This window comes from Salvia miltiorrhiza, chromosome 8 (genome assembly GCF_028751815.1).
Source record: "Salvia miltiorrhiza cultivar Shanhuang (shh) chromosome 8, IMPLAD_Smil_shh, whole genome shotgun sequence".
Taxonomy (NCBI): Eukaryota; Viridiplantae; Streptophyta; class Magnoliopsida; order Lamiales; family Lamiaceae; genus Salvia; species Salvia miltiorrhiza.
Genome location: NC_080394.1, coordinates 9,142,391 through 9,155,627, shown reverse-complemented (window position 1 = coordinate 9,155,627; position 13,237 = coordinate 9,142,391). Strand labels below are relative to the sequence as shown.

At 36.4% G+C, this 13,237-nt stretch overlaps 1 protein-coding gene across 1 annotated transcript; it reads left to right on the top strand.

Annotated features, from left to right (window-relative positions):
- Window positions 1–3,189: 3,189 nt before the first annotated feature.
- LOC131000738 (cytosolic enolase 3) lies at window positions 3,190–12,882 on the top strand. Its single transcript, XM_057926788.1, has 12 exons — window positions 3,190–3,779; window positions 6,593–6,767; window positions 6,959–7,030; window positions 7,113–7,229; window positions 7,726–7,806; window positions 8,354–8,430; window positions 8,498–8,601; window positions 9,135–9,233; window positions 9,415–9,500; window positions 10,414–10,500; window positions 11,891–12,088; window positions 12,297–12,882. The coding sequence occupies exons 1-12, from the start codon at window positions 3,520–3,522 to the stop codon at window positions 12,363–12,365; spliced, it is 1,425 nt and encodes a 474-aa protein (XP_057782771.1). The 5' UTR covers window positions 3,190–3,519; the 3' UTR covers window positions 12,366–12,882.
- The last annotated feature ends 355 nt before the right edge of the window (window positions 12,883–13,237 follow it).

Here is a 13,237-nt window from a genome sequence, read left to right as displayed (position 1 = left end):
TTTGGAAGTTTCACTTTTGTTTTTTATTGATAATTTTTGCATTTGTATAAGGAGTATAAAGATGTTACAGTCTTGCAGGATAAATTTCAGCTTACGACGAATATTATAGAGACGTTACAATAAATATCTTAGCTTACGACAAAGATATTGTAACATATATGTTTTATTCTAGTTCTTTTTCTTTTTTTTAAAGACACGTTTTATTCTAGTTTTAGTTGAAAAGTTTTCAAAATATTGGGCACAATTGGTAGACAAAGCGATGTGTGATACCCAATTCATTCTCTTTGAATCAATCCAATCATATAACTTCACTTTCTCGATTTTTTTTTTTCAAATATTAAGGCTTGGTTTCTGTAGGCTCTGAATATTCCTAACTAAAAGAGTATTGGATCTTTTTTTCCTAATTAGAAAGAAAAGGTAATCAAAATGTGTACATATAATTTTTTCCGGGACACGACTATAAGAAATTTTTGAAGGTTATTACATCATCATATATTGACAACAAATTCTTGAAAAATATGGACACTTCTCTAGTTTTCAAACCCAATAAAAGCTAAGTGCACTAAGCGATTTCTTTTCGGCCTAATATGTTTTTCTTAATTGAAGGATAGCCTTGAGAAACACATAATCAGAAGTTGGCTCCTTAACCAAACAGGAGAAAAGGTGAAACTCAAAAAGCACTTTGTTTTCTTATTATAATTGAAAGACACTAAGGACATGAAAGAGGTTTTTTAGTATAAAAAACAGAGAATAGCAGTACCTATGTGTGAGATATCAACACCATATCCCTTTACCATTTGAATCATGTTGTTCCCACAATATGTTGTTGAAATCAGAAGACACATGGTTAGTTGTACTAGGATTAGGAAACCAAATTCCATTAAACTTGTGTTCCAAAAGTGCAGAGGTTAGGGCACTGCTCGCATTCATATTGTGAGCTTGACCAGTAGAGTGCTGAGATTGTAGTTGCAGCCTGTTATATGGCATTAACTTGGTGGCAAAACGTTACCACATTTTGGTGTAGTGTGGCTGAGTTGGAAGCACAATTGGTAAGTGAGTTTGTTGGATCATCTACCTCCACCATAGCCTTGTTGATTGTCTTTTTCTTTAGAGTTTTGACATGTCTCATTTCTCTGCCGAAAACACGATTTATCACATTGGTAGACTTGAAGATGTTCCATCTTCTAGTTGTCACTCCTAGGCATGACTGTGACCATAACATAATCATACTTTGGTCCAAGACTAGCCAGAATGTAAACAACTTGATCTTCCTTATTCATCTTAGATCATGTTAGAGTTGATGAGATCACAACAAGTTTTAACCTTACCCAAGTATTCTTTCATGGAAAGCTTTTCTTGCTTGAGTGTTTGCAGCTGAAGCTTATATTGCATAATCCATATCTTCTTGTAGTGCCTAATCCAACGACTGAATCAAGGCTAACCTAGACGGAATAAGTTGGGGTAAAATCAACCTCTTTCGTTTAAGAAGCATCAATGAAGGTGGCACTACATCGTGGGAGATAAACGACTCCAATCCATACCCTCTGATGGTAGCAATAGCGCTAGCATGTTGTTTCCATATGAGATAGTTGGCTTCTCTAAGCTTGATTGACACAAGAAAGTTTGGTGGTATTATAGGTGCTTGAAGCAGGAATTGAGGTCCATGTTGCACCGCTAGATCCAGTAGCAGATCTATCATCTAAGTAAGAGGCTAATTAATCAATGGGCTCATCACTTACTCTCTCTTTACCTACTTTTACAAATTTCAATTTATTTTTCTTTCTCCATCAGCTAACTTTATTTACTTATTATATATTTTTTAATTTACGTGTTCAAAAGTAATGCGACATTTGTAATGAAACGGATGGAACATATATTATTATTTAATTTGAATGGCAGAAATGCAAAATTTCACTCTTTCATTTATATTGGAATGGCATAATGCAAAATTTGCAAATGATTTTTTTTTATTTTTATGGGTGCATTTATTTTGATGGATAAATTCATCATGAAAAAATGATGGATAACAAAAATATATGTCTTTAAATACCTTCTTTCTTTTCCCACATTTTATATAAAAGAGAAGTTCATCATTTTTCCTTCCTTATTTTCTTTCCAAGGATGGAACGCACCCTATATGACCTTCATCACTCATCACGCATCACTTGTCAGCGACGGAAGCAAGACAATTGGACAATCGCAACGAAAAAAATAATCGACGCCAATTGGCGGAGAGAAGGGCATGGTCATCGGGGTGGGAGGCATGGGTCACTATTTCAATCCTGAGTCTTCAAGTTGGGCGGGTGTTAGGGTTCTATTCCCATCTTCTTCTTTTTTTTGTCAATTTCAAATATTTAAATAATATTTCCTCCATTTACCATTTCTTGATCCATTTCATAATGATATGAGTTTTACTCGTAAACCTGTTGAGTGTACTCGATACCCGCAAAACAGGTCAACACCACACCCGATATCGGCCTGCAACCCAACTTTACATTCGCTCGGTCAGAAATACTTAATACTTATTATCCCTCCATTTTTGTGTGGTAATATTATCTCTTTTTGAAGTGAAAATAAATGATAAAAAAATGGTAATTAAAAGTATTTTTTATAGAGAATGAGGGTAAAAAAGAAGGAAGTGAAAATGAAAGACGAAAAATGGTAAAAATCTTTTTTCATAGAGAACAAAAGGAAAAAAAAAAAAAGAAATTTAAAAGCGGAAATGTTGTTATCACTCTTTTAATCATGATAGATTTAACAACTAAAGTGAACATATCCTAAAAGGATAATATATACTCTCTTCGTTTACGAAGAACTTTCTAATTTTTTTTTTTTTTGGACTTTCACAAAAGAACTTTCTATCTACTTTTAGATTATACACCACCGCTTATAAATATTTCATTTACCATTACTTTTCACATTTGCATGACTCTTAATACTAATTAAAACATATTTTCATTATTTATAATACAATCAATAATATTTTTTTCTATTCTCACATTCTCAATATACTCGACAACTTTTTTTTCTTAAAATTTGTGTCATTCCCTCTTAAAAAGTTATTTCGTGGACGGATGGAGGAGAGAGTATAAAACATCATCTCTTTATATATACATGAAATATAATCTCTTTTTTATATTGGAATTCAACGTCAATAAGAAGAAGTTGTTGAATTAAACTTTCTACTTTCAAAGCTAAAAAACTGAACCTTGGGATATTTTTATTAAAATCACTTGTAATAAAACCTACTTAACACGGAGGATTCGCCAAACAAACCACAAATTACTGCAAAATTTTATTTTTTGAAGCAGGAAACATTTTCTTGCTTAAACCCCCGGATCCAGTTCTGCACCCATTTCTTCCTCGATCAATTCCCGATCATCATACTTCTTTCATCGTTCCAATTCCCAATTCATATTGCAATCGCCGATTTTCAGTTGGCAGCAACAGAAGCGGGAGAAGAAGAAATTTGAAAGCTGAAATCCAATCACATTTTTGAATTGTTTGGAGCATAGGAAAATGTCGGTGCAGGAGTATCTGGACAAGCATATGCTCTCCCGGAAGATTGAGGACGCCGTCAATGCCGCCGTTAGGGCAAAGACGCCGGATCCCGTGCTCTTCATCTCCAATCACATGAAGAAATCCGTCCCCTCCGTCATCACCAACGTTAAAGCCAGGCAAATCCTGGATAGCAGAGGGATTCCCACTGTCGAAGTCGATTTGCACACCAATAAAGGCGTCTTTCGCGCTTCCGCGCCAAGCGGTTTGACCTCTGGGATGTAAGCGCTGCTTTCTCTCTCTTCTCCACCTCTCCTGTTTGTGTATGCCTGTCGTTCCGTAGTCTTTCGTTTGCTATGGGGTTTACGTTCTGAATTTGGCGATGTTGACCTTCTGTCCCTGCATTAACGTAGAAATTGAGCTGGGGATGCCACGCATTTAACGTATTCACGTTAGTTGAGCTAAGCTAAGCTAAGGCCCTTAGATGATTTGTATGGGCTTGGTTTACTATGTTAGGGCCCCAATATGCTGACCTTTGATAGCTTATGAAGCTCGACTATTTGTGTTCAGGGATTACGAAACAATGTGAATTATGTAGCTACTCAGGTCAACTTGTTTCAAACACAATTTTGTAGTTGAAAAAGTATATGTTGAGCTTGATAAATGAGTCAACTAAACTCTTTTAAGCTCTCCATGCTACAGACATTGCATTATGAATAGAGAAATGGAGCAGACACATGTTCCTTATGTATATGTTTGCAATGTGTAGATGTATGTGTTCTTGCACTTTCCATACTTACTTTGAAACCTTGCAATTTGAGGTGAGAGGCTTCTGATGTTCATTCAGATGGTGATGGACAGAGTTGTGCATCATTGAGCTGGTGTGACTTGTCTTCTTGGGCTTCCACAAACTTTGGGTTATTTTCATTGCTCCAATCAATCCACTTTTTAGTCCAGATTCACAAAAGTTATAGGATTCATTGAGCTAATATAATAAAAAAATCCATTAAGCACAATATATTACTCCAAATTGTAGGGAAGTTGATATATAAATATGGCAAGTAGTGGACTTGGATCATTAAGCGTTCTGCAAATTGTAGGGGGTTGTTCTGGTATTTTAGTGTTTGGTGACTGATTCAAAAGAGCAAGAATGAGAGAAAAGAACTATCTGTAAATTAACAGTGTTCAATATTCAACTTGATTTAGACTGCAGTTATCTTAAATCCACTTATCTAATTGAAGTATTGAAATTTTAGGAGAATTATTGCAGTTAATTTATGTGGTCTAGCCACTTAAAGGAATAGATAGAAAAGCTGAAGCAGCATATGTTAGGCATATAAGTTAGTGCTCCCTAACTAAACCCAAAACCATGGTCAAAGGTAAAGGCTTGACCCCCTCTTATATACCATTACACACTTTCATGTGGAACCGATGTGGGATATCTTAACAATCCATCCCCCATTGAGACTGGACGTCCACGGACGGCTCTCTCTCTTGGGAGCCTTCAATCAACCCAGGCAGGTTGCCTTCGAGCCCCTTGAGTCGTGTGACATTCTCCCCATGTAGTCCTCTCCCGTAAACGTCTGGTTCCGGCTGGTCGGACCAAATTGTTATCTGAATTTCTTGTGGTCACGCTGCCTCCCATGGACCTCCCTCCAGCCATCAATATGACCATTGGATAACCTTGCAGGAGGGAGGGCCTCTGGTGTCTGTCCATCCATACCGATACAACCACATGCCAAAAGATGAGATGGAGAAGCTAGTATCAGAGATGCTAGCAGCAGGAGTTATTCAGTCGAGTAATAAACCATATTCCATTCCGGTGTTGTTAGTACGCAAGAAAGATGGCTCTTGGAGATTCTGGTGGATTATAGGGCCTTAAACAAAGTGACTGTGGCTGATAATTACCCAATTCCAATCATCCATGAATTTCTCAGTGAGTTACATGGTGTGAGGTGGTTCACCAAACTCGACTTGCGGCTGGATATCATCAAATCATAGTAGTACCCGAGGACATCCCAAAGACAACTTTTTGCACCCACTAGGGACACTATGAGTTCTTAGTTATGCCCGTTTGGGCTTACTAAGGCACCAACCACCTTCCAGTGCCTTATGAATGACATATTCTGGCCGCACTTGAAGAAATTCGTATTATTATTCTTTGATGACATATTGATCTACAATGCCAGTTGGACTAAGCACTTACTCCATTTGCACGACGTACTTACTATACACAATGCCCAATCCTTGATTATTAAGAAGTGTGTAGTTGGCGCATCGCAGGTTGAGTACTTAGGCCATATCGTATCCAGCAAGGGCGTGCAGGTGGATCCGACAGGTCGGACCAAATTATTTGGCATATATGTTAGGGAGTCCTAACTTAACCCAAAACCATAGTCAGAGGCAAAGGGTTGGCCCCTTCTTATATACCATGCCACACTTTCATGTGGAAGAACCTATGTGGGATATCGTAACAGCATAAATGCAAGGTAATGACTTCCCCTTTCTTGGCGATTAACCGAGTTTCAGTTATCATCCTTCTTCGTGGAAAAGAGCCATCTGGTGAGTTGTCTATGGGTTTGTGATATAAGATGTTGCTGCTTGGATGCTTCTCTCCTATATTTACTCATTCTAATGGATCTCCCATCAGCATCTGCTTTTGAAACTCTCTTAGTGATCATTTAGCAGAATTTGGGCCGCTGTAGGCAAGTGTCAGAAGATCAGAAATTTGCTGTTTGTCACAAAGAGTACCTTTCATGGTCCTAGCAGTTCCTCTGATGTCTGATCACCTTTATTAGTTTTTTGATGATTTGATGTCGGTATTGATCTGAATCTTCATTTACCATTTGTATCTTGCACTAACTCTTTACCAGAATGTTTGGAATGAAATTTGGGACTTGTTTTATATTATATGCCTTGTTCATCTGAATTATTTATGTTTTCAATATAAGAAATACCACACTGTATCCATGTACATTTTGATCTGTGCTCATTAGTCACCATCTTCTTTACCCATCTAAAGATGCAGTGTCTTACTACTTATCACATTCTGAAGTAAGATTCTTGTAAATTTATAATTTCCTTTTATATGCAGGTATGAAGCTGTTGAGTTGCGAGATGGAGACAAGGGAATGTATCTTGGTAATGGTGTATGTAGTGCTGTCAAGAATGTTAATGAGAAAATATCTGAAGCTTTAATTGGTATGGATCCAACTCTCCAAGTTCAAATTGATCAAGCCATGATAGACTTGGACAAGACAGATAAAAAGGTTGCTCCATTTCAGTGTACAGTTATCTAATTTTGTCTAATATTCTTATTTATGTTTGCATGGAGAGGCTCTGAATCATGTGAGATCTGCTTTATATTCCTACTTTTATTGCAGTTTCCTGCCATTTCTAAGACATGCTAATTTGTATTTATGCTAAATGGAGCTCATTTTTTTTTTTGTCTATTTGATAGGGTGAACTTGGGGCAAATGCAATTCTAGCAGTCTCAATGGCTGCTTGCAGAGCAGGGGCAGCTGAAAAAGAGGCATAATTCCTGACTCATATAGCAACTTAGTCTAAGTCTTACACAACATGAATCTTGTTTTGATTCAAAAAAATCTATGCAGGTCCCATTATACAAACACATTGCTGATTTAGCTGGTAAAACAAGTTATCACCTTCCTGTTCCAGCTTTCACTCTCATAAGTGGCGGAAACCATGCTGGGAACAATCTTGCCATTCAGGTAGTATAAATCTGTCGTTGAGTCTATGCATGTCATTGGATGTTTACATACTTATTTGAACTAATCTTTTATCTAAAAACACCCAGCTTGTTATAAAGATGGCTTAGCCTGTATTGGTAATTATTCCAATGTGGATTGTTTAATGGATTAAATGTGTCGTCTCCCAGTACTCCCTTCTTTGTTAAATGGACTCTGTTGATGCAAGAGTCGTAATATGTTCAAGATAGGATTAGTTATAAATTTGTTATTATAGTTACAGCTAGAATCCAAAGCATGGATGTGCGCATGTATCTGATTATGCCACAATTTATAGTGATTAAAAATTTAAAAGGTTACTTAACTAATCCCTTTGCTATAACCTATCTTTAATATATGAGACGTTAGGAGAGTGTTATTCTATGTGTTGAACTTTATTCTATTAAAAGACATTTTATACCAATATTTTATGAGCCTTTAACGCCTTGTGTGACTGACAATTTTTGCTTAATGTGATCAGGAAATCATGATCCTTCCTGTTGGGGCAAAAAAGTTTGAGGAGGCGTTGCAGATAGGAGCTGAGACTTATCATCATCTAAAGGTGAATCCTCCCAGAAACAAAGATGTCTTCACAACTTTGTATTATTTGTGGAGAAATTCTATGTTTTACACAATACACATTTATATGCTGAAACACCTTATTATTCTCTGCTTTTACAATCATATTCTACAATTTAACTTGTATGACTATTTTAGCATTTCACATTGCTATCTTGCTATCTGTTTCTGCTTAAAAAATTTAAAAATCAATTTCAAAGGACTCCATCTGTGGTTAATTTGAATATCGAAATGTCACAAATGTAGTTTTACTTTACACTAGTTGTATGCAAATAGATTCTATATGCCAGTATACTTGATGTTGTATATATGTGCGTATATACCTCAAAGATGAAGTTTTTGATGCATAAAACTGGCATAAGTTATCACTATCTTGATCATCCAGAATATTGGTAAACTTTCAAGAAACTCTTGTCTATGTTTATGTTTCACAAACAAAGTATACATATACCTTGTTTGATTATTTTGTTACATATTTCCTCTTGGTTGTTTCAATTATTTATATGTGACTTCTTGTCCTGGTTACTCAGGCCGTGATTACTGAAAAATATGGTTCACACGGATGTAATGTTGGAGAAGATGGTGGTTTTGCTCCCGATATATCCAGGCAAGTTTCCTCATTTGGTCTCATCTGTTGATCTGGATCTAGGTATCTTAAGTTTTTGCACCTGCAGCTTGAAAGAAGGCTTGGATTGTGTAAAGGAGGCCATTGGAAGAACGGGATACAATGAGAAAATAAAGATAGCAATTGGTGTTGCTGCTACTAAATTTTGCATAGGTGATATTCTTTTTCTCATAAAATGACATCTTGACTATACGCGGAAAAATGTATTCTTGCTGTATTAAACTACTATTAAAGAGGCTTTAAAAATCCATTGTAAAGATTTTCCCTTCCCAGATTATGTGAGAAGTTTTGGTGTCGTACGATTCACCTATTCTTTTATAAGCACGTCAAAATCTTGCTCGTGAAACTAACTAAGAGCACAAATGGGATTTGGTGGTGTCGTGGTGATGACTATGGTGGGACTCAACTATTCCAATCCAAGATTTGCAATAGAGATAATTACTCTTCGCTCTAGTCTAACCTGTTTAATTTGAAGGAAAAAAATGAAGAAAATGGTACGAAATTCTGGAGAAAAGACTGAAAGTTTGTGGATGAGACCATATTAGTACAATGGGGCCTTGAAATTTATTAGTAGTCTTGTGATGATTAAAATTGGAAGCTGTTCTGCATCATCTAAGCTTATATCTTTCGTTGATCTGCTTATAGAATTCATGACATAATGATTTATTTCATGTCTTCTTATTTAGGTACCAAGTATGATTTGGATTACAAAACACCAAATAGATCCGGTCAAAACTTTAAATCAGGGGAGGACATGATTGATATGTACAAAGAACTTTGTGAAGGTACAACATTGATTTATGTTTTGAGTTCATTTATGTGCCATGCATAAAGGACTTTCTAAACATCTTTTTATTGCAGCTCACGTATCTGTTCTAAAACTTTTGACTAGAGCTGTTTGGCAATCTAAGTAGGCTTCTATCATGTTGTCACTCTTCCTCTAAACCTATAATGGTTCTCTCTCAGCCTACCCTATTGTGTCAATTGAAGATCCATTTGATAAAGAAGATTGGGAGCACTCCAAATATTTCTCTAATCTTGGGATATGCCAGGTTTGTTTATCACATATACTGATACATCTTGGTTCAATATTTATCCTTCTGAAGTTATTATGATGGACAGCATACGAACTTAGCCTGCATTCTATGAAATTACAGCTTCAGTTGTAAGTACTTATGTTTGTAATGTAACCAGGGGGCTTAGCCCATTGGCCACCGGGTCCTCACTTTAGTGAAGTGACCCGGGTTCAATCCCTCTTGGGAGCGAATTTGGAGATTGGAGATATAAGGTGGTTATTGGTGAATGGGAGAGATAAGGTGGTTCTTGGAGTGGATGGGGAACTAATTACTAACATTTAACATGACTTTGCCCGATCAAAAAAAAAAAAAAAAAAAAAAAAAACTTATGTTTGTAATGTAAATGATGAGTTCCAACATTGATTCGAGCATGTAGAGTTTGGTTATATACATTTTCTTGTTCATAATATTCGCAGAATTCATGATAGACAATATATTTAAGAGATGACAGACCTAACTTTTCTTGCTGATTCAGTTTCTCTGGATGCTGGCTTCTTGATTTGATATATATATTCGGACCTCTTCTACTTTCCAATGACCCACCAGCACAAAAAAAACCCACTTTGCTGAACACTTGCCATCACGTGCTCAAGGCAATTTTGTAATTCTACTTCGAATTACCGTCTATGGGAAAGATCGCGATTCACATGGTTAATAGATGTCTACAAATCCCTATTTAGTCAATGTTGATACTTGATACAAACTGAGTTGAGTCCCTCCAAATATTAATGTTAAAGCAACTATTCTGATGAATAATTTTGAAAAAAGTTTGAATTTGTGCCTATGGGGTTGAGTAATGCAAGGTGTCATTGATCACCTTGAAAGCGTATATGCGTGCAAGCTAAGGTGCATGGTATCCTCTCAGATCTGAAGTGGCTTTTCATTTCAGGTTGTAGGCGATGACTTGTTGATGTCAAATCCAAAACGAATTGAGAGGGCAGTACAGGAGGGAACTTGCAACGCTCTTCTCCTTAAGGTAACTTGATAAATAAATTATTATATTTTGGCTCACAATCTATGAAATTGTTGTTAACCTTCAAATTTGAGTTATTGTCTGTGCATTTTCACTTTATGCACTATAAGCAAAATAGATCAACATAGGAAGCATTTAGATTTAGAGCAATGAACCTCCTCATTGTTCGGAAAGAGAATACGAGGAAGGTATGCCTTTCATGAGATTTTATTTTTGAAAAGGAAGTCATTAGTTCAGTTGAAATATGCTTGTCCAGTCTGAGTCTATTCTTTCCAGTTGCAGATATTCATTGAGGTTATCATGCAGTGGTGGACAGAGAGTAGGGCGGTGGGGGTACAGCTGTACCCCCAAAATCTTTTTTTTTAATACTATTATACTCCCTCCGTCTCTTAAAAACATGTGGCGGTGTGGGTGGCACGAGTTTTAAGAAATGGTAGATAAGAGTGTATTGTGAGTGGAAAAGGGGTCCCACTTTATGAAAAGTAGAGATAAAAAGTAAAGGGATTGGGGTGGGATAGTGTTCAAAAATGGAAAGTGTATGTTTTTGTGATACGGCCCAAAATGACAAAAAAAAATGCATGTTTTTAAGAGACGGAGGGAGTATATATTTATGTATTAAAATATTTTATAATGAGTATTTTGTACCCCCAAAAATCTGCATTTCCCTTCACTTCAGGCTTTAGTCCTTAGTTTTGGGCTTTGGGCTTTTTTCTCACTCAAATCTAATTTTAAAAAGACCGCTGTGTGATGTGCTTAATTATTTTTTCTTAAAAAAGCTAAAAAACAGAAACAGATTTGAGAGAAGATGAGAGTCCGAAGGTTAAGCAAAAAAGAAAGAAAGGACTGCCTGCCAAAGCTGGAGAGTTGAGACCTTGAACTATGAGTTTGGAAAAAAATATTCTCTTCATTTTAATTTGACTGTGTCCCCCTGCTTTGTCGCCTTAAGTCGAGCTCTTTCATCCAATTCTAATGTACTATCACAATTTCTTCATTTAAAATTAGATCTAATAAATAGTGCACATAGTCTATTTGATAAAACTCATTTATAAATTATATTTTTGATTATTTGAGATGCGAAACTTGTTTATGTTTGTAAATAGCTTTAGTTTTCTTTAAAATTCTTACAATGGTGTATTAAATATAGGAATGACAAGTGAAACACCTAAATCAAAAAAATCAAAAGGAATGATAAAATAATTTGATCCTATTTCAAGTTCACGCATTTTGTCGTACCCCAAATTCAAAATCCTGGGTGCCACTGTTATCATGGTTTATCAATGATGCTGGTTTCATGGTTTCCGCTGGCCTTTAAATTAGCCACTACTTAATTATTACACATTTAAATTTGATGACACTTCTTCACTGCTCTTTTCTGCTCTTACTTCAAGTTCAGGTCAACCAGGTGGGAACTGTAACTGAGGCCATTGAAGCAGTCAAGTTAGCTAAGGATGCCAATTGGGGAGTGGTAATTTCTCAGAGAAGCGGGGAAAGTGAAGATTCTTTCTTAGCTGATATAGCTGTTGGTCTCGCAACTGGTCAAATTAAGGCAGGAGCGCCTTGCCGCGGGGAGAGACTAGCGAAGTATAATCAGGTTAAGATCTATTACTTTCATCCTGTGCTTGTTTGCCCTTCCCTCATATATGGTCTAAAGGGTAGACACTACTGCTCCAAATTTACACCTTTCTTCGTTTAGTGTCTTATATCTTCTCACTTTCATTATGATAAGTTGTGTAGTCAAAGTTTGTGATGGATATACGTTTGGCTTATACATCAATAGTTAAACATATTTTTATCTGCAGCTGCTCAGAATTGAGGAAGAGCTGGGTGATCAAGCAATTTATGCTGGTGACGACTGGAGGCACCTTTAACAATTTCAGAAGTCTTTATTCACCGTGATTTTCCATAAGCAAAGCAGGCTCCTCTTAGTCCTGTTGTTCAACACGTGAGACTGGGGATACAAGGAAATCTCCAACCACCTTCCAATGATGGTCTGTGATTGTTATTTTGGTAATATTTGAACAGTTTCAGGGGAGCACTAATTCATGAAATCCAAGTGCGAGAGCTCAAAATATGCAACAATGGCTTTCGAGTCGTAGCAGTGACCACAATGGACAATTGTGCTTAAGATTTGGAACATGAGCCTGAGGCAACTCAGTTTTGCAGCGGCAACGCCAGAGTCCCCATGAAGATTTCAGGATTTGTATCTGTCATGTGGTTGGGTTTAGTTGGTTTAGAACGTCAAGTATTAACCATACGGTTCGGTTATCTCAACCCCAGAGTCTTTTTTGTCCAAACTTTTATCATTTTTTATTTGTGATACAAGTTTACCCATTTTGGATGTGAATTAGTAGCAAGTAATGAAAGATACTTCTAAGTTCTAATCAACCTAAACAAGTAGAACTGTAGAAGAACAAGAGCACCTTTTATGCATGATTGAGATAACCTGAAACTGGCCTTCATTTAACTCGGACTCTGCTAAAAATGGCCTTTGACAAATTTTATCATTTGTAGTGGTAAATTGGTAATCAATCACATAAATCCTTACCTATATAATTAAGAAGGTTAATTACATACTCCCTCCGTCCCTGAAATGGCTTCCTCTTTGGGGACGGCACGGGTTTTAATAAAAAGTTGTGTATTGATAGTGGGGAAAAAGTAATATAATTATTATTGAAAGTTGTGAAAAGTGTTATACTAGTATTGGGAGTGGTGAAAAATGAAAAGTAAGAATAAATAAAAT

Bases quoted from the DNA above. Each gene is read 5' to 3' on its own strand.
- LOC131000738 (XM_057926788.1), top strand. From the start codon at position 3,520: ATGTCGGTGCAGGAGTATCTGGACAAGCATATGCTCTCCCGGAAGATT. The intron at 3,780-6,592 runs GTAAGCGCTGCT...TTTTATATGCAG, and splicing joins AGCGGTTTGACCTCTGGGAT to GTATGAAGCTGTTGAGTTGC. The intron at 8,602-9,134 runs GTGATATTCTTT...CTTCTTATTTAG, and splicing joins TGCTACTAAATTTTGCATAG to GTACCAAGTATGATTTGGAT.